Below are 20,043 nucleotides of genomic sequence, written 5' to 3'. Positions count from 1 at the left end.
TGCCCTTTAAATTACAGTGCTGATAGGGAATGAAATGAGTGATGGTTGCCACTTAAGACTTTCAGAGAGTAGTTCAATTCTCCATTTCTTTTTTTTTAAAATTAATTAATTAATTAATTATTTTAATGCTCTACAATCACTACCAAAAGCTTTTTTTAACCCCCTGCCTACCCCCACTCCTCTCCCTCCCCAAGATGCCATACAATTCTACATATGATCTACATATACTTTCCTACTGAATACATTTTCACTATAGTAATGCTGTATAGACTAACTAAAATAAATAGAAGAAATTTATAACAAATCAAAACATAATACACACACACACACACACACACACACACACACACACATACAAATAAGATCTGCTACATTCTGCAAATGAATTCCATAGTTCTTTCTCTGAATGTGGAAGGTGTTTTGCCTTAGAAAGCCGTTGGGAATTATTATTATTATTTTTTTTAAGTTCTTGCATTAATACGAAGTTCCACATCTACCAGAAAAAACTCTCGCACACTGTGGTCATTGCTGTGCACAAAGTTCTCCTGGTTCTGTTCCTTTCGCTCAGCATCAGATCTTATAAGTCCTTCCAGGCTTCTCTGAAGTCTTCTTGTTCATCATTTCTTATGGCACAATAATACTCCATTACATTCACATACCACAACTTATTCAGCCATTCCCCAACTGTTGGGCATCCCCTTGATTTCCAGTTTTTGGCAACTACAAAGAGTGCTGCTATAAATAGTTTTGTACATGTGAGACCCTTTCCCATTTTTATGATCTCTTGGGGATGCAGTCCTATAAGCAATATTGCTGGGTCAAAGGGTATGCACATTTTTGTAGCCCTTTGGGCATAGTTCCACATTGCTCTCCAGAATGGTTAGATGAGTTCACAGCTCCGCCAACAATGAATTAGCGTTCCAACTCTCCCACATCTTCTCCAGCATTTATCATTTTCCTGTTCTGTCATGTTTGCCAATCTGATGGGTGTGATGTGGTACCTCAGAGTTGTTTTGATTTGTATCTCTCTAATCAATAGTGATTTAGAGCATTTTTTCATATGACTATAGATAGCTTCAATTTCTTCCTCTGAAAACTACCTTTTCATGTCCTTTGACCATTTATCAATTGGGGAATGACTTGCATTCTTGTACATTTGACTCAGTTCTCTATATATTTTAGAAATGAGGCCTTTACCACAGACACTAGTTGCAAAAATTCTTTCCCAGTTTTCTGCTTCCCTCCTAATGTTGGTTGCATTGGGTTTATCTGTGCAAAAACTTTTCAATTTCATGTAATCAAAATTATCCATTTTGCACTTCATACTGTTCTCTATATCTTCTTTGGTCATAAATTTCTCCATTCTCCATAAATCTGAAAAATACACTATTCCTTGCTACCCTAATTTGTTTATAGCATCAGCCTTTATACCTAGATCATGTATCTATTTGGACTTTATTTATGGTGTCTGGCATTGGTCTATCCCCAGTTTCTGCCACACTGTTATCTAGTTTTCCCAGCAGTTTTTGTCAAACAGTGAGATCTTATCTCAGAAGCGGGGGTCCTTGGGTTTATCAAACAGTAGACTGCTATATTCATTTGCTACTGTGTCTTGAGTACCTAACTTATTCCACTGGTCTACCCCTCTATTTCTTAGCCAGTACCAAGTAGTTTTGATGATTGCTGCTTCATAATACAATTTGAAATCTGGCAGGGCTAGGCCACCTTCCCTAGCATTTCTTTTCATCAATTCCCTTGATATTCTGGATCTTTTGTTCTTTCAGATGAATTTTGATATTATTTTTTCTAGTTCTAGAAAATAATTTTCTGGTAGTTTGATTGGTATGGCACTGAATAAGTAAATTAATTTAGGTAGAATTGTCATTTTTATTATATTAGCTTGGCCTAACCACAAGGAGCTGATGTTTTTCCAATTACTTAGATCTGACTTCATTTGTGTGAAATGTGTTTTGTAATTGTGTTCATATAGTCTCTGGGTTTGTTTTGGCAGGTAGAAGGTCTTTAATTTCTTAAGAATCTGGGGGGAAAGGAGAAAAGGGGAGTGGTCAGAAAAAGAGCTTTGGTTTTTACCAGAGCCACCCAAGATGATTTCCATCTCTTGTCCAACTCATTGACTGTCTGTACTCTCTTGTGCACATACCCTTGTCCAATAGTAATTGGAAGAGTTCTGTAATAGAGTATACTGGTCCTAGCCCTCAAAAATGAATTGTTCCTTGCCTTCTCTTCCACCAATTACCCCACCAAGGCGCTATGATAACTTACCGAAAGTAATGAAAAATCCGTAATTGTCTGAGTCCTTCTTAAGAGGATTTCATATTCTAGGAGTGAAAGAATAAGAGGAGGGTCATCTAAGGGATTGATTTATTAAGGAAATATGGCCAAGGGGAAGAGGTAAATGGTTTTTAGAGGAGTAAACACTGGCCAATGGACTTTTATATTTTTCACCTAGAAATGAGAGGTCTGAGTTGGAAAGAGATAGATGGGCTAAAAAGGACCAAGGAAGTTTCATATCTAAGGGTTTCATATCTAAGGGTCTAGAAAAGCACTTTGCCTGTCTCCAGTGCAGTATCTCCCTGTCCCATCTAATGTTTCCCCATACCTGACAACCACAAGAATTATGATGGAGACGATAGTAACAATTCCAGTAAAAACTCTATTGTTGGTACCAGCGGACATGCTCCCAGATGGTGTAGAATCAGGTGGATGCAAGACAGGTAGTACTGTTTCTGAAATAAAGGAGGCTACTTTAAGTCAGAATACTACCCTGTGTCACTCTTCAAGCTCAGACACAATAGCAGAAGCAGGGTTAGGGAAGCTCTTAGAAGCTGTGAGTGGAAGCACCCATCTCCAGGTGTTCAATACCTGTCTCCTGTGGATTCTGCCTCTGGTAATTCCTGAGATCAACAGGACAGTGTCCCAGGAGATAGGCCTGGATTGTTAGTTGGGACTTGCTTTGCTCAAAAGTTTTCTTGACTTCCTGGGCCTCTGGACTGGCTCCTGTCCAGGTCAGGTCCTCCAGGGATAAACTGAGGAAGTCTTGTCCATCATATATGTAGTTCCAGAAGCCTCTGGTAGAGTTGTCCACATGGAGCTCACAGCCCAGAATGACCTGGAGAGTATGAGATCCTGACCCCAACAAGTTACTGTACTGTATTCGATACTTTCTTATTCCTGTTACCTAGGTTCCACAGTGAATATACAGCTCCCCCATCCCAACACACACACAAAAACAACTTCATACTCACTTTCTTTATTCTCACTTTTTTGACCAATGATCCAAAGGATTTCTTTCAACTCCGTCTCCTTCTCTATGAGATATTCAATATCTACTTTCTCTAATGACTTCAAATCCACCTTTTCCCTCTTGACATCACAGAACAGGAATTTCCTATTATTGAAGTAGCCATGGATTGTATACGAGAATTGTTCCAGTTCAGGGTAGAAGACTGCAGTTAAATTGTACCATAGTCTGGGGGATCCTGAGAAAGATAGGAACAATGCATCAGTAAACATATGCTCTGGTTCTAGCCTCCAAGTCACTGTACTGTGTTCATCTAACATTCAACAAGCTCTTGTTGAGTCCTGACAAAGGGATATAGATAAAAGTGAAAAGCAGTCCCTACTCATCTTGCTTATACAAAGTGCTGAGTTCTGAGTTACAGTTACTCTGATGCTGCATTTCTGAGACTGTGTGGTTCATTTTTTTTTCTTTTTGGAGGCAATTGGGATTAAGTGACTTGCCCAGGGTCATACAGCTAGTAAGTGTCTGAGGCTGGATTTGAACTCAGGTGCTCCTGACTCCGGGACTGGTTCTCTATCTACTGCATCACCTACTTGCCCCTGTATGGTTCAAATGTGACAAAGCTATCGTCCTGATGAGATATGGAAATCAGAAGTGTTTTATGATTAAAGGACAAATGTAATTTATCTGAATATAGATGGAAGATGAGATGTTTGGTTCCTAATCATAAGGTTCAGAGAGAACCCAGTCTGAATTCAGAATAATAAGAGAGATAAAAAGACAGATATCCAAAGTGCATCAGCTAAACGTGAATCTAGAATTGATAAAATTGTTCTTGAGGATTAAATACAACTGAACAGAGGGATATTTTGGAAGCAGAGAACCAGGAAAGTCGCTCAACCAATCAACTAATCTGGCTGAGACACCCCAGTGAGGTGTTACATAATTACATCAAGGATCTATCGGTGAAATCATCAGTTCATCACCAAAGTTGTGTTGATCAGGGAACTTTAATGGACTGTTTCTAAAACAAAACAAAACAAAAAATCAAAGTTTATAATTCTAGAGCTGTGAATTATCTCAAAAACATGGGTTTTCCTCACTCATGTGTCTCCGTGGAAGGTTTCTCTGTGTGTCTTCACAGATACTGAGTACATCAATAAAGTGAGAATGTGACCAAGTTTTTGTATGAATTGTGATATGCTTTATTATTCATGCACTTGCTTTAATCTTGGGGTATCTTGACTTCATTCCTTTTGACTTATTATACAAATGTGTCATTATTATGAGTGGCTAGTTTTATATAAACATTGTTGTAGGCTTAAGAGCTACATTGGTGAGTAGGGAGGATTGTATTCCCCCTACTTAACACTACAAAGTTACTATTACTTCTAGGACCTAGGAAAGGTCCACAAGATAGTTCTGTTCTGGAAACCTGGACTTCCTACTGATTTATAGTGATTTAAGTAAGCCCAGAGAGTATCTATATGAAAGATGTAAAAAGTGTGAGGCATTTTAGTTGGGTGGCCATCCCAAGCACCCATTACATTGATCTCTAGGCTAATAAACCTGACGATTATTGCGAGTTCAGTAGGCATTCTCTCACCTCTGACACATTACTCCAAAAGTTTTCAAATTGTTTGAAACTGATTGCCACTTCCATTACATAGTTTAGATAGCTGCACAAAATAAAGCTGACCACGCTTTAAGTGAATTCAGTTGAGCACTCTCATTTCCTCTGCCTTCAGGAACAATTATTTATATTCTTAGGCTTGCATGGAACACAGAACTTGAGGGGAAAGAGTCAAAGGGAATGCTCTTCCAGACTGTGCCAACACATTAGCTCAAGCTTTATCCAGGTCTGTGAGGCTACTATGTGCAAAGTACTATGTTGTAGAAATGATACAGCAAGGAAGGAAGAATAGTCTATTCCCTACTGGAGTTTGTATTTTAGCCTATACTGGAGGTGAGAGGGAAGAAAGTAAAAAACAGGCCACATACACAAATACACCATGATGTCAGTTTAATGAACCAAGGAGTCTCAGGATGTCAGAAGTACCTATGGCAACCAAGTAAACTTTTGAGGGGATAAACGTCTTCAGCAAGTTTACTGGAACATTTTCATATAAAATATACAAGAAGATGAAAAGTTATTTTTGTTTGCTGTATAGATCAGTTTTAAAATGTTTAAAAACCATGTTTGTATTTTCAAATAAAACATTTAAAGATTTTCATTCATGTATCCATTTATTATAGTATTACCATAGGTATGTCTAAATGCAAGCAAGTATTTTATTATTTCTGGACACATCGCATAGCTTTATGTGGAAATATTAAAACTAAGTAGTTTGACACAATTTTGAGGGAAAACATCTTGGTACCAAAACCAGAATCCTCCATTTAAATTTCCTGTGGAAAACCTTAGATGTTAAACTACAAGATGTTATATTTGGGTTTGTTTTTTTCTTTTGTTGTTATATTTATGAGATCCTAAATGCAACAGACCAAACCAATTACATAAGGAAAGCATCTACTCAGCAACTAACCTCGGGCTTGTACTGACTTTAGGAGCAAAGAGTTGGCAAATAAAGCAGTAAATGCATGTTAAAGCAACAGAAATACAGCCCTTGTAACCATTAGTTGACAGTATTCTAAACTCCTGTCAAGCTTTCACCACATATTCTCTCACCCCTAAAACCTCAAAAAAATCACATTTCTCTGAATACGGTTAAACTTTAAAGTCTTGTCAATATTCCTTTGCAACTGTGCAGACATAGAAGAGCAGTCTGACGATAGCTCTATGTCACTCTTTTTGCTGGTTTTTAAATTTCAAATAATATATAGGAAATGTAAGATTGGGTCCTACTATTAAGGCCATTTATTTTCCTTAAGAATCTCATCAGATTCTTGAAACTAACCAAGTAGACTTTTATCCAGGGGTCACAGAACTAATGATGTTGACCTTGGAGAGGATGCTGGGAAGATTAAATCCAACTTGTTAAGCTATATGGAACAGTAAATAACAGACTAAGGGATCAGAGTGACATGCCCTGTCTCTAGGTACCTTTCATCTCAATTTCTGAGACTCTTGTGGCTTACTGTTATGGATGATGGTGACTGAGAACTGCAAGATGGTGCCAAGTGGAAGCAGCTGGTTATGGAGTGAGCTGATCATGAGCACACACATGGAGTCACTGACACCTATTTTTTTTTCCTTTTTTCTTTTTCCATCTCTAGCAAATCAGAGGCCCTCCATTAACTATCCAAACATATACTTACTAATTTCCCTTAATCTTGGAGAAGGAGGAGTTAAAGGAAGAAAAGCCTGTTGTCTTCCCTTATCAGCTTCCTGTAGAGGGCATCCCCACAAACCATTCTCCAATTGATTTCTGTCACTCCCTCGTTTACAAATTTATTTTCATTGATATAATTAAAAAAAAGAAAATCAGTGGTCACAGATTTTACCCAGAGTTAATGAGAGAGAGAGAGGAGAGATTTTTGCTCTTAAAGGGAAACATTGCTCTTCCTTAGCACAAGTCAAGATGGAGAGGAGAGGAGGACGCAAATCTTCATGGGACAGAAAGAGTTTATAAATCTTCATTATCTCATGGATCTAATAAGAGAAATCCTTCAAGCAAACTTGAGTCACTCAAGTGAGGGCTTGAGAAAAGATCCTGAAAATGAAGACTGACACTGAGAGGGTTTAGCTTTGTTTGCTATAGTGGTCAACTAGCTAAGAGGATTTCAAGCACCACAGCAAGTTCCCCATAAGAACTAGCCACTTAAACTATATATTACTGATACGCCCGAGACAATTAATCTATTACAGATATGCACTCCATTTACATGTGTGGGCATACTATAGGTAAGACCCAATCTAAGTTTTTTTTCCACATATGATTCTATCCTCTACATTGAAGGATATTCCTTATAAGTGGGAGATGCTATTTCTTTTAAATGTGGGAGGATAGTTCTCTTAATCCTAACCCTAATTTTCCTAAACCTAATCCCAAGGGGACTCCGTTTTTCCACTAATTTCCCTTGTTCAGAAGTACTATGAAGGTCCTCCCCGGCTCTCCCAATTTGTCATTTTCCCCTTAATTTGCCTCTCTATCTCCCCAGTCTTTTTTTAAAATCTAAGAACATGAAAACATAGTAACCATTGTCTGCTCCTAAATATTCTCTCAGCTCTGGGTTTTCACAATGTTGATTCCTCTTGGATTTTCTCTTACACATTTGATACTTTTTTCTGTCTCCTTTACTGGATCTTCATCTATATCCTACACTTTAAAGCTCTGTCTTTTGCTTCATTTTTTTTTTTTTAAATCTTTGCATTCTGGCTTCCATCTTTCATAGATGTCTCCACTTTCTTTCCTGTCACTCCCTTCTTAACTCCCTACAGTCTGTCTAGCTTCTGAACACATTATTCAATTGAAGGATATTTCTCCAGTTACCAATGATCTCTTAATTGCCAAATCTAAAAATCTTTTCTCAGTCCTCATCCTTTGTGACCTCTCTACAGCTTGTGACACCATTGGATCATCTTTTCCTTGATACTCTCTTTCCTGGTTCTCTTCCTATCTTTCTGACCACTCCTGTTTCCTCTCCTGATCTTCATGTACATCAGGTCTACTAATTATAGGGGATCTCCCAATATTCTGTCCTGGGCCCTGTTCTCTTCTCTCTATATACTATTTTACGTGGTAATTTCATTATTTCCCAAGGTTTCAATGATCACCTACATGCAGATGATTCTAAGATCTACTTGTCTAGCTTTAGCCTCCCTGCTGACCACACAAGTTCACATCTTCAAATGCCTATTGGATATTTCAAACTAAATGTCTGTCTGTTAGACATCTTAAATTCAAAATGTCCAAAACTAAACTCACAATCCTTTCCCCAAATTCTCTCCTCTTCCTAATTCCCTTATCACTGGGCAGAATATTACCATCCTCTTATTAAGTTATCTAAGCTCACAAACTAGATGTCATTCTCAACTCTTCACTCTCTCACCCACTCTCTCTTACCTCCCCTCTCACCCCATACCCAATACATAGTTAAGTCCTGCCATTTCTATCTTTATAACATATCTCATATACACTCCCTTTTCTCTTCTGACACTGCAACCACCCTGGGTACATGTCTTTATCACCTAATACTTGGACTAATGCAGTAGACTGCAGGTTGGTCTCCCTGCTCCAAATCTCTCCCTCTTCTGTTTCATCCTCCACTCAAATAAATCTTCATAAAGCATCTTTCTCCTGAGACTATTCCCAACTTATACTATATATATATATGTCCTGTTTGTACAAAGTTGTTCGCATGTTGCCTTCCTCATGAGACTGTTAGTTCTTTGAAAGTAGGCCTGTGAACTCTTTTTGCCATGGCAAAAAAATTGGAAATTGAGGTGATGCCCATCAGTTGGGGAATGGCTGAATAAGTTGTGGTATATGAATATAATGGAATACTATTGTGCTATAAGAAATGATAAGCAGGCTAATTTCAGAAAAACCTAGAAAGACTTAAAATGAACAGAAGCTGAGTGAAGTGAGCAAAACCAGGAGAACACTGGACACAGCAACAACAATATTGTGTGATGATTAACTATTCTCAGCAATACAGTGATACAAAACAATTCCAAAAGAGTCATGATGGAAAATGACAACCACATTCAGAAAAAGAACTACGGAGTCTGAGTACAGCTTGAAGCATAGTACTTTCACTCTTTTTTTGTTTTTCATTTTTCTTTCTCATGGTTTTCCCTTTTTATTCTGATTCTTCTTTTGTTATAATTAATTAATTTTTAGTTTTCAACATTCACTTTCAATAAATTTTGACTTTAAAATTTCATTTCCGTCCTTCTCCTCCCCTCTCCCCAAAACAGCATGCAACCCAATATAGGCTCTACATATACATTCATAATAAGCATATTTTCACATTATTCATAATGTAAAGAAGAATTAGAACCAATGGGAGGAACTGAAAAAGAAGAAACAAAATGAAACCACAAATGAAAAAGAGAGCAAATAGTATGCTTCCATCTGCATTCAGACTCCAAAGTTCTTTCTCTGAATGTGGATTGCATTTTCCGTGTTCTGATTCTTCTTTCACAACATGACCAATGTGGAAATGTCTTTAACACGCACATGTATAACCTATATCAGATTGCTTGCTGTCTTGGGAAGGGACACAGAAAGGGAACCCAAAATTTTACAAAAATGAATGTTGAAAACTATCTTTACATGTAACTGAGAAAAAAATAAAATACTATTAAAGAAAAAAAGAAATTAATGAGAGCACAAAAATAAAACAAAACAAAATATTTCAAAGAAAAAAAAGAAATTAGTCCTATGAGTATACCTGCCTAAACAGACATAGGAACTACATGAATGTAAATAAAAAGCACTTTTTGTACAAATAAAGTCAGGTTTAAATAACTGAAGTAATATTTATTGTTCATGGGTAAGTAAAGACAAAAAAAAATGACAATTTAACCTAAATAATCTTTTTATTCAATGCCATCCCAATTACTAAAAATAATCTTACTGAGTTAGAAAAAATAATAATAAAGTTCATTTAGAAGAAAAAAAGGTCAGAAATTTCAAAGAAACCAGGGAAAAAAACATATAAATGAAGGAGCCAGTTCAATATTAAAAATATTTAAATAAAAAATAATTATTTTATTATAATAAAAATAAATAAAATAATTAAATAAAAATAACCTCAATGCATAGATGTGCTTGATTTTATTCTGGTTTAATCTTCTAGCTTCTAAAGACTTTTACCAGGTTTTGATTTGGGATTGAATGAGTTTAAAATCAGAGATTTATAGTTAGGGAGCTGGAAGAGGCCTCAGAGATTTAAATAACATGCTGAAGGATATTCTTGAAAGTGCTTTCTCCTAGTCTTCACATTTTCTTTTCATCTGCTAGTGTTCCCAGGCTATCTTTACATAGGATTCTAGATTTAGGGTTGAAAGAAGGAATCTAAGAGGCCATGTTCTCTATCCCACTGGCTTCACAGATGAACTGAGTGTTTGGAGCAGATCAGTCTTGTAAATGAGAAGGCCTAATATCCTGACAATCTTGTTTCAATAACTATGGGTCTTTTTGGAAATTGAGAATCCTTCAACTTAAAATTTTGCTTTTGTTCTAACCTTAGCAAGCACTGATACTAGTGATACTGGGTGACACTGATACTAAGATACTGGGTCATTTGGGAAGGTGAAAGATAATAGGAGAAGTTAACATCTCCAGAAGGGAAGAAAAAAACCCTTTTTCTGATTTAACATTTTAGAAATTTAAAAAAAAAATGTTCTTGCGGGATAGGAGGTATTGAAGGAGAGGCAAAATTGTTGTGTGTTCCAGCAAAACATCATAGAAGATTCCATGTTCTAAATTTCTGGAAATTACTGTAACACTTCAATTTGTCAAAGTTTTTGTAGCAACTGGTCATTCTGTTCCAGGGCTATGGCATCTGAGCATCCACCAATACAATCCTTACCAATAAATAGGTGAGGCACAGTTCTTGCCTCTGTTAGCTGTTGCAAATAACAATCTTGGATAGCACTTGTAACACTGTGGGCTGTTATGTAGACAAATTTCAAGGACCCCTGTTTAATAGACAGTTGCTTGAGAAACTCTGTAGTTTTTCTGCAGTAAGGGCAGAAGACCAGCTTGATGGTCTTGATGGAGACTTGATGAACACCAGCCCCCTATCAGCTTTGATGATGCTGATCACAAACTGCTGAGCCATCTTTAGCACCTTTGTGATCTCCTACAGAGTAAATATCTAGTTTCCAGAATTCTTAAGCAAACAAGGGATAGGAGAGAATAATTTCAGTTTTGTGAAATTGAAAAACTTTTGCACAAAATCAATGCAATGAGGAAAAGTAAGGAATTAGTTGATTTGGGGGGGGAAATTGGACCAAAACCCAGGGTCTGTTATCCAGAATATATGGGGAACTGACATAGATCTCATTAGAATTGTTATGGGAGTGGGTGAAACAAGGATATCCATTATCACGACTGTTATTCAACATGATACTAGAAATGGTAGCTTTAGTAACAAGAAAAGAAAAAGACATTGAAGGAATCAGCATAGGCAAAGAAGAAACAAAGCTATCACTCTTTGCATACTTAGAGAATCCTAGAGAATCAAGTAAAAAAAATTACTTGAAACAATAAACAAATTTAGCAAAGTTGCAGGATATAAAATAACTCAACATCAATCATCAACAATTCTTTCTATTACTAACAAAGTCCAATAGCAAGAGATAGAAAAAGAAATTCCATTTAAAGTTACTGTAGACATTATAAAATATTTGGGGGTCTACCTGCCAAAGCAAATCCAGGAACTATATGAAAACAATTACAAAACACTTTTCACACAAATAAAGTCAGATCTAAATAATTAGAAAAATATCAGTTGTTCATGGCTAGGCCGAGCTAATATAATAAAAAGGACAATACTACCTAAATTAATTTACTTATTCAGTGTCATACCAATCAAACTACAAAAAAATTATTTTATAGAGCTAGGAAAAATAATAACAAAATTCATCTGGAAGAATAAAAAGTCCAAAATATCAAAGGCCTATTCAATGAATGGGCGTTGCCTCACCCTAAGTGAGTACCTGCAAAGACCTTAGTCTAAAGGATCCAAGGTCTCCCAGTGAATCCTGGGTCATCTCCAGTCATCTTGATGAATACCTGGTCACTGGATTCAGATGGCTCTGGCGGAGAAGTGAGGCTGGTGACCTGCACAGCCCTCTCTCACTCTAAACAAAGTCAAGTGCAAGTCATGTCATCATGTCTCTGATGGTATGGTCTTCTTTGGCAACGAAGGATGAACACAACAATTCACAGACTTGGCCCTTTCTCAGCAATGCAAGGAAGTAAGACAGCATCAAAAGATTCATGTGAAAAATGCCATAGACATCCAGAAAAAGAACTATGGAGTCTGAATGCAGAGGAAAGCATACTATTTGCTCGTTTTTGCTTATTGTTTTGTTTTGTTTCTTCTTTCTGTGGTTTCTCCTTTCGGTCTTAATTCTTCTTTACAATATGACTAATGTGAAAATGTGTGTGTGTTCATCCTTCGTTGCCGAAGAAGACCATGCCATCAAAGAAATGATGACATGACTTGCACTTGACTTTGTTTTGAGTGAGTGAGGGCTGCGCAGGTCACCAGCCTCACTTCTCATCCAGAGACATCTGAATCCAATGACCAGATACTCATCAGGATGACTGGAGAAGACCCAGGATGAGGCAATTGGGGTTAAGTGACTTGCCTAAGGTCACACAGCTAGTGAGTGTCAAGTGTCTGAGGTGAGATTTGAACTCAGGTCCTCCTGATTCCTGCACTGGTGCTCTATCCACTTCGCCACCTAGCTGCCCCTAATGTGAAAACAGGTTTAATATGAATGTATATGTAGAGCCCATATCATCAGAGTAGGATTAACTCCCCCTGAAGTGGGAAGGCAATATTGCTTCTTTTTCCCAAGCCTCTCCTCCAGTTAATTCTGAGGGAGAGGCAATAGCAAATTACCCACTCCCACACTACTCACTCGATCAATACTTCCTAGTATGTACCAGGCACTGTGCTAAGGGTCAGGGATACAAAAAGAGGCAAAAGATAGGCCCTGCCTCTAAGGAACTCACAGTCTAATGGGAGACAAGAAGCAAATATATACAAATAAGCTATATACAGATTTGTTCAGTCATTTTTCAGTTGTGTCTGATTCTATGACTCCATTTGGAGTTTTCTTGGCAGATACTGGAATGTTTTGTCATTTCCTTCTCCAGTTCATTTTGTAGATGAGGAAACTGAGGCAAATAGGGTTAAGTGACTTGTCCAGGGTCACACAGCTAGTAAGTGTCTGGGGCCAATTTAAATTTAGGAAGATGAGTCCTCCCTGACCCTAGGCCTGGTACTTTGTGTAGTGTGACACCTATATACAGAATAGGAAATAATGAAAAAGGGGAAGGCACTAGAATTAAGAGGGGTTGGGAAAGGCTTCCAGTAGAAGATGGGATGTTAGTTGGGACTTGAAGCCACTGCAGGCACTGGGAACAGCCAGAGAAAATGTCCAGAGCCAAGAGATGCCCACAGCCAATGTTTTGTTCTTGGAACAGCAAGGAGATCAGTGTCACTGGCTCAAACAGCACATGACAAGGAATAAGGTATAACTGGACTTCAAATGTAGGACAGGGCTAAGTTATGAAGGGCTTTCAACACCAAACGGAGCATTTTGTATTTGGTCCTGTAAGTGACAGGATACCACTGGAATTTATCAATTGGGGGGGGGAGGGGAGCAACATGGTCTGACCTGCATTTTAGGAAAATCACTTTGGTGACTGGATGGAGGATAGATTGGAATAAGGAGAGACTTGAGGTAGGCTCACCCACCAGGAGGCTATTGCAATAGTCCAGGTATGAAGTGATGAGGGCTGATACCAGCTTGGTGGCAGTATAAGTGGAGAGAAGGGGCCTTATTCAAAATATATTACAAAGGTAAAATTGATAGAGTTTGGCAATAGATTGAATAATTGATGTGAGAGATGGCAAGTTGTCAAGGATAATACACAGATTTCGAGTCTAAGGAGGGAAAGATACTAAGTTCAGTTTTGGATATACTGAGTTTGAGATGTCTGAAAGGCAAAAGGAGATGTGAGATTATAGGTCAGCAGAGATGTTGGGGCAGAATAGGTAGATTTGAGATAGATCAGCCTAGAGAAGGAAATTAAATCTATTGAAGCTGATGAGATCACCAAGTGACATAGTACAGGAAGAGGAGAAGATCCAGGACAGAACCCTTCAGAACACCTACCTGGGTGAGGATCCAACTAGGGAGATTGAAGAGGAGCAGGTCTGACAGGTAGGAGGAGAAACAGGAAAGAGTACTGTCAGGAAAACCTAGGCAGAAGAGGTATTAGGAAGGAGAGAGTCATCAGCAGTGTCAAAGGATGAAGACAATTCAAGCATGATTAAGAAAAGGCCATTGGACCTGCCAACTAAGACATCATTCATTGCTAACTGTGGAAAGAAACTTTTCAGTGGAATGATGAGGTAATAACAGGAATAACTATTGTTATTGTTACTCTGAACAATGCTGTTAATCATTTCTGATTTTGTTTTACTAAAATTAAGAAGCTTCATCTTTTAAGAAGAGTCAAATATTGTACTGGAATATATGTAAGATAGAGCAAGGGAATTCTTCCCACAGCCCAAAAGCTCTGACAATCATAAACAGGAGGAAGCTGTGGCTAGCCGTTCCCACTGCTCACTGCTAAATTGCAGGTCAACTTAGCTCCCTCTGATAAAAATGTGAGACAAAGCAGTGATTGGTTTAAAAGCACAATTCACAGTTTTTACAAAAACACTGTTGACCTGAAAACTTGTTGAAGAAAAGGCAACATGGCTAAATGCATACATTTTATGATTTAATTAATTAATTGATCAATTCCCCATAAAGAAAACAGTTACATAATGCATTATGGAGCCAGAAATGTTCTGGCTACCCAGTGCAGAAATCCTCTGGCTTATATACATTTTGCCATGAGGAGGAAACTCTCTTAACTAAGCAAATCATAAATTCAGTAAGACAAGACAATTAACAAAGCAATGTCAATCAAATGTTGGGATTCCAAGCTGGGTAAACATATGTCTCGGTGACAAGGAAGGAAGGAAATCCCACCACTAGCAAGTGGCAGGCTTCCTGCCCCAAACAGATAACTGATGCAGGAAAGGGCAAACAATGTTCAATAGAAACCCAGGATGCCTATTTTTTCCTTATCATTAATATGCCATAACATAGTATGTGTCTATAGATAATAAGATACAAAGGAAAGTCCAATTATTCAAGATATGTCATAGGTTAAAGGTCTCCAAGGAATGCAGAGTCAGCTTTGGCTGGCTTTTGCTGACATAGGAAGAGGCATTCTCTGAGTTTACTTCAGAGAGAACAAAGAGATTATTCCAAAATTTTATATTAAACATTATCAACACTAAAAGAAAAAACTCCACAAGACTTCTGTTTATCCTAAAATTCAAATCTCATTCCATGAAAAAAATTCGGCATGGTCTTAGCTTAAATGAACATTTTAAGTCCTCCAAAATCAGTTAAGAAATTTAGAGTAACCGTTTGAGAACATTTCTATAAAACCGTGGGCCAGAGTTGCTCTGGATCTCAACAGACAGCAGGAACTATTGGCATCCCCTCCACCCTGACCTAAACCCAACAACACTACTCAAATCCCTGAGAAGAGGGAAGATTGGGCAACTTTCTACCAGGCTCCTTTCTGTGCTGCCGTAGCAAGAGGAGTGAATCTAGCCCAATATGACTACAGTGTTTCTCTCTGCCATCTCATTCATGCCAAAGCACATGCCCACTTCCTAGACCAACAGTATAAATGACTTCTAACTCTACAACGAAATCCCTCACTCTTACCACCAATAATCAATGTTCTCGACAGGCAGGATGCAGGCGGGCCACAGGTATCGCCGATCACCTCATTATTCAAACAGTTGTATTTTTAAGGGGGAGGATCTCAGTTTGGAGGGCGGGGGAAACGGGACACAAATTCAAGTTCAAATGTTTTGCGTCTTACTTTAATTAGGTCAATTTCTTCCAGCCTTGGAAGCTGCCCAACCAGCGAGCGCGGGGGTAGGGGGAGGTCCGAGGGTCGGAGGAGGAAGAAAAGTGAAAGGAGACTCTCCATATCCAGAGCGAAGGGACTAGGATAGGAGACTCAAAGTCGGAGATCCCGGCTCTTGGCAACCTTAGGGGCTGCACGGAGAGAAGAGGAGGTCCTAAGGGAGGGGAGGATTAGCGGGAGGAGAGAGATGAACTGTCCAGCACCACCACCTTCTCCTCCCCGCCCCCCCCCCCCGCCCCGAAAAGATGCCTTAGCCCTTTCCTCACTGGGGAAGAGGGTTTAGTGATGAATATGCATTTATGGGGCACGTAGATCATAGGGTTTGGGACTGGCAGAGCGCTTTGAGATTATCAGCAAAGTGTAGTGGGTAAAGCGCTCAAAAGACCTTGGTTGGAATCCTATCTCAGACCTCGTAATAGCTTTGTAGCCTTGAGGCTCAGTTTTCTCATCTGTAGATCAGGAGGGCAGGGATTCAATGACTTTAAAAGTCTTGTTCTAAATCTATGATCCTGGGATCTAGCCCCCTGTTTTACAGATTAAAAAACTGAGGTAAAAGGAGGTTATAAGAGACGTGGTCAAGGTAAGTGGTTAAGGCAGGATTCACACTCAAAACTGTCAGGCTGAGGGGGTAGGGGTAGAGGCTGCGCGTGCTGTGGCATCACCTACACACAATCCAGGAAATGCGCGCTGAGTCTGGGAGCATGCGGCAACCCCGGGACCCGACAGGAGCAGCGCCTGCCCGAGAAGCCCAAGTCGCAGTCTCTGCCACCCCCTCAGGGCGCGTCTTGCAACCAAGAACGGAACTCTGAAAGTGTCTGAAGTCACTCGTTCAGCTGTCATACGCGGCACTTTCCAGAGCCTGCCTTATTGGCCGGAGTTAGGGTTAGAGTTGTAATGGAGAGGTTGGTTAATGTTGGATTCGGAGCCGGAGTTAGAGTTGGGTTAGAAAATACGTTTTGTACATGTTTCACAGCCGACTTCTCCAGCCTTTTCCTGCCTCCTTTCAACTCCTCAACTGCATATACATCTCAGACACTGCCACCAGTCCAGTCCTACAGGTCCCACACCTGCCCTCTCGACTTCATTCCCTTTCTTTACCAGCTCCACTAACCCCCAGTTGTCTTAGGTGGCAGAATTCCTCTTTTACAGGCTTAAGCTAGGTCTAACTCCCTACCCCATTTCCCTTGGCCCTATTGTGGACCCGGTGTTTTTTTCCCAGAAAGTCCCCAAAGCCACGGAATCTGTCCATCCCCATATTCCATCCCAACTCAGGGTGCTGAAAGTTCTCCAAGTCCCCTCCTCTCCAGCTCCCTCAACTCACCTGAAGAAATAGTCAGGGCATTCAAAATCGCTATTCTCAGGGTAATCAGGAACCAGAAAAGGACTTGCCAGGTAGGGGCCATCGGCTTTCTCTCGCTCCTAAACTCGCTTCAGACTCCGGCTTTTTCTCCCTTATTACACATTACCTACACATGTAGCTATTGAAAATGGACTGCTCTAAGCTGTAGCAGAGCTATTCCTAAAGCGCACCGGACCTGTGCTGCTCCGCCCACTCTCCTCTCCAACTCGTTTCCTGGGCGGTTCTCTTCCCACTGCTGCATCACAAAAGCACCGGTTTCTTGTTCCTTTTGGTACCTACAACATGTTTTTACGTTTAATGTGCAAATGGAGAAATTTTGAATGCTATAGATAAGCTCACTCTTCTTGGTAGGGTACTTTCCAGGAATGTACACATTGGTAATGAGGTTGAGGAGGGGCATTGCCAGAGTCAGCTCAGTGTTTGGGAGGCTCAGAAGGAAAGTGTGGGAGAGAAGAGGTGTTAGACTGTCTACACACCGAAGGTCTATGAAGCTGTTGTGCTGACCTCATTGTTATATGGGACAATATACCAGCACCATGTCAGAAATTGAACTGCTTCCATTTGAATTGTCTCAGAAAGATTCTGACATCTCCTGGCAGAACAAGATACCAGACACTAAGGTCCTTTCTTGAACTAAACTGCCAAGCATTCAAACTCTACTTCTGAGAGTGCAACTCTGATGTTGCTCCAACACAAAAATCTTAATCTTGCCAAAAAGACTATTTTATGGAGATCTCCCACTGGGCAAGAGTTCACATGGTGGTCAGAAGAAGCAATAAAAGGACACTGTCAAGGTCTGTCTTAAGAACTTTGGAAATGATTGTGTGACACTGGAGACACTAGCATGAAACCGTTCAACATAGCAAGCCCACATCAGAGAAAGTGTTGTGCTCTATGAGCAAATTAGAATTGAAAGTAGCTCAAAAGAAGCTCCAGATGCAAAAACAAGAGAATCCATTCCAAATATTCTCATAGACTATTTGTGCCCAAGATGTGGGAGAGCATTCTGAGCCACCTATTGGTTCGATCAGCCACAGTCAGACACACTATAACTTGACTCTAGTGCCAGGCCTAGAGGCCTGAGGGCTACCCGAGTCTTACCTTACCTATCGCAGGTCTTCAGCTGGCCAAACCGGATAAATGTATGAGAGAAAAGACTTTCCAGAGTCGAACAAGGGTTAGGCTTTATTCAGGGTCTTGGTTACATGTGCAGGGGGAACTCTTCCTGGGGACCGAGGAATCTCCCAAGGAGGCAAAGATCTTACAGTAAGAGAATGGAAGTGGGAGAATGGGAGAATGGAAGAGGGGGAGAGAGGGGAGAGGGAAGAGAGAAGAGAGGAGAGAAGGAAGAGGGGCCTTCTGTCCTCTAAGGGCCCCTCAGCGCTAAGAGCCCTTCAGTCTTTCCTGACCCTACTTAAGCTCTCCAGCCGCATAGTTTGCACCTGAATACCGTGCCTGTTAGACAACAATAGGTGTGCTCAGATCCCGGGCCAATCTCGAGGGCAGGGATGCTCTCTCCCAGCATGTGGGAGTTTCCCACGGGAAGAGGCGGAAATGCACGAGATAGCCTGGTCTCACACCTCAATTCCCCGCTGTTCCCTGGGGGGCCTCATGAGAACTCTAAGGTTTAGAAGTCCTCACCTTTACCCGCCTGAGACTGTCCACATGGAACTGAGCTTACACCCCCAACACTCTAGCATAGTGATGTCATTTTGGTCCAGAAAAAGGACAACCCACATTTAATCAATATTGTTAACAATTGCTCCATAATCAAGAAAACAATAAATCAGGCCCTGATTTGTAGCAATCAAATCTTCAATTTTCAGTCTTCAAGCTGACTGCAGTATACCACTGGAAATATTTTTCCTATGTTGTTTTCCTTTCCATTTATTGAGATCAAAGTCTAAATTCTGATTGCATTCTTGTGAGAAATCAGGCAAGAAAATTTCATTCCCTCTCTTGGTTGCTTGCTCTCGTGCAGAAAACGACTTGGGGTATGAAATTGCCTAATAAGTGGGAACCAGGGTGACAGTTTCCCTTTTTAGGTCTGATCCTATCTCTGTCTGTTGATGTCAGGTTACTAACCACAACAGCAACTTTGAGAAGAAACTGGATATGAACTCTTTGTGGCTGTTATTGTGATTCAGAAATTCAGATCCTGCAACGAAGGAGGGGACAGTTTGGCTGAGGGAACCAATTTCTAGGAGATATGAGTACTACTAGATTTTCATCCAATCCCCTTCTTTCCGCAGCTCTTCCCTTCTCCTTTCCAGGCTGCAGAGACTCATACTCTGTGATTTTGTAGTTCAACAAAGTGATAGAGGGCATTTTGCCACCACTTCATGGTGCTAATAACAACCCTTTCTTCATGTCAGAAAAAGGGTTTACTTGTATGAGCCCAGATTCTCACTGATAATCATTTAATATCATTTTTGGATTTTAATAAGGACAAGAGCCTGAACTAATCAATCAGAAAAAGAGCCTGAGTCTAATAGCTTCTTTGTCCTCTGAAGTAAACTCAGAGAATACCTCTTCCTATGTCTACAAGGCCATATGAGACTGACTTAATAGCATTCTTTATGAGATCTTAGCCAAAGACACTATCTTGAATAATGGGACATTTTCCATATCTTAATATTTTGTGGACATATACTATGTCATGGCATGTTAATGGTACAGAAAACACAGATATCCTGGGTCATAATTTCAATCAACACTTTGTCAATTCTCTTATTGCATTTACAACTTATTCAATAAAAAAA

General features: G+C 39.7%; 1 protein-coding gene and 1 pseudogene across 1 annotated transcript; both read right to left on the bottom strand.

The window, feature by feature from the left end:
• Positions 1-1,951: 1,951 nt before the first annotated feature.
• LOC140522282 (H-2 class I histocompatibility antigen, Q9 alpha chain-like) lies at positions 1,952-17,407 on the bottom strand. The gene is made up of 6 exons (XM_072637545.1): positions 17,243-17,407; positions 3,267-3,500; positions 2,884-3,147; positions 2,621-2,747; positions 2,284-2,339; positions 1,952-2,038 (listed from the first exon to the last, which is right to left on the bottom strand). The coding sequence occupies exons 1-5, from the start codon at positions 17,322-17,324 to the stop codon at positions 2,333-2,335; spliced, it is 714 nt and encodes a 237-aa protein (XP_072493646.1). The 5' UTR covers positions 17,325-17,407; the 3' UTR covers positions 1,952-2,038; positions 2,284-2,332.
• On the bottom strand, positions 10,671-11,017 carry LOC140522295 (glutaredoxin-1 pseudogene; annotated as a pseudogene).
• Positions 17,408-20,043: the final 2,636 nt, after the last annotated feature.

This window comes from Notamacropus eugenii, chromosome 2 (genome assembly GCF_028372415.1).
Source record: "Notamacropus eugenii isolate mMacEug1 chromosome 2, mMacEug1.pri_v2, whole genome shotgun sequence".
NCBI lineage: Eukaryota > Metazoa > Chordata > Mammalia > Diprotodontia > Macropodidae > Notamacropus > Notamacropus eugenii.
Note: the sequence above shows the minus strand (reverse complement) of the source record. Positions and strands in the feature narration are given on the sequence as shown.

Excerpts from the sequence above, each read along its gene's own strand:
- LOC140522282 (XM_072637545.1), bottom strand. The coding sequence starts at position 17,324 with ATGGCCCCTACCTGGCAAGTCCTTTTCTGGTTCCTGATTACCCTGAGA. Across the intron at positions 3,501-17,242 it reads TGCCCTGACTATTTCTTCAG|GATCCCCCAGACTATGGTAC; the intron begins GTGAGTTGAGGG and ends TATCTTTCTCAG. Across the intron at positions 3,148-3,266 it reads AAAAAGTGAGAATAAAGAAA|GATCTCATACTCTCCAGGTC; the intron begins GTGAGTATGAAG and ends TGTTGGGGTCAG.